At 61.0% G+C, this 503-nt stretch overlaps 1 protein-coding gene across 1 annotated transcript; it reads left to right on the top strand.

Annotated features, from left to right (window-relative positions):
* Positions 1-109: 109 nt before the first annotated feature.
* On the top strand, positions 110-475 carry LOC120512776 (chymotrypsin-C-like; the record flags this gene model as incomplete). Its single annotated transcript, XM_039731475.1, has 2 exons — positions 110-246; positions 330-475. Coding segments are annotated over 2 exons (283 nt in total), but the record flags the coding sequence as incomplete, so codon positions are not given.
* Between the last annotated feature and the right edge of the window lie 28 nt (positions 476-503).

Raw genomic sequence — 503 nt, 5'->3', positions numbered from 1 at the left:
ATGGGGTGCATCAGGACTGTGTTGTGGTTTGTGTGGCCATGGACCCTTGTTCCCCTGGCCAGGAACCTATTTCTCATGGCTAGGGACCACGGTTTGTGTCTCCTTGCAGCAACGACATTGCCCTGGTCAAGCTGGCAGAGGAGGTGCAGGAGACTGACACCATCCGTGCTTCCTGCCTGCCAGCTGCTGACAAGGTCCTGCCCAACGACTACCCCTGCTATGTCACCGGCTGGGGACGCATCAGGAGTAAGCAGAGGGTCTCCGAGGGGGTCTCCAAGAAGGGCATGCGGGCACAGGGTGTGAGGTACGAGCTTTGGCTCTCATTGCAGCCAACGGGCCCCTGGCTGACATTCTGCAGCAGGCTCTGCTGCCCGTGGTGGATTATGAGACCTGCTCCAGTTGGGACTGGTGGGGCAGCAACGTGCGCAGCACCATGGTGTGTGCCGGCGGCGATGGCGTCGTCGCTGGATGTGGCGTGAGTGTGGGCACTGCACGTGGTGGAT

Source organism: Passer montanus, unplaced genomic scaffold (genome assembly GCF_014805655.1).
Source record: "Passer montanus isolate IOZ18808 unplaced genomic scaffold, ASM1480565v1 scaffold7741, whole genome shotgun sequence".
Lineage (NCBI taxonomy): Eukaryota > Metazoa > Chordata > Aves > Passeriformes > Passeridae > Passer > Passer montanus.
This window is presented reverse-complemented; position numbering and strand designations above follow the sequence as displayed.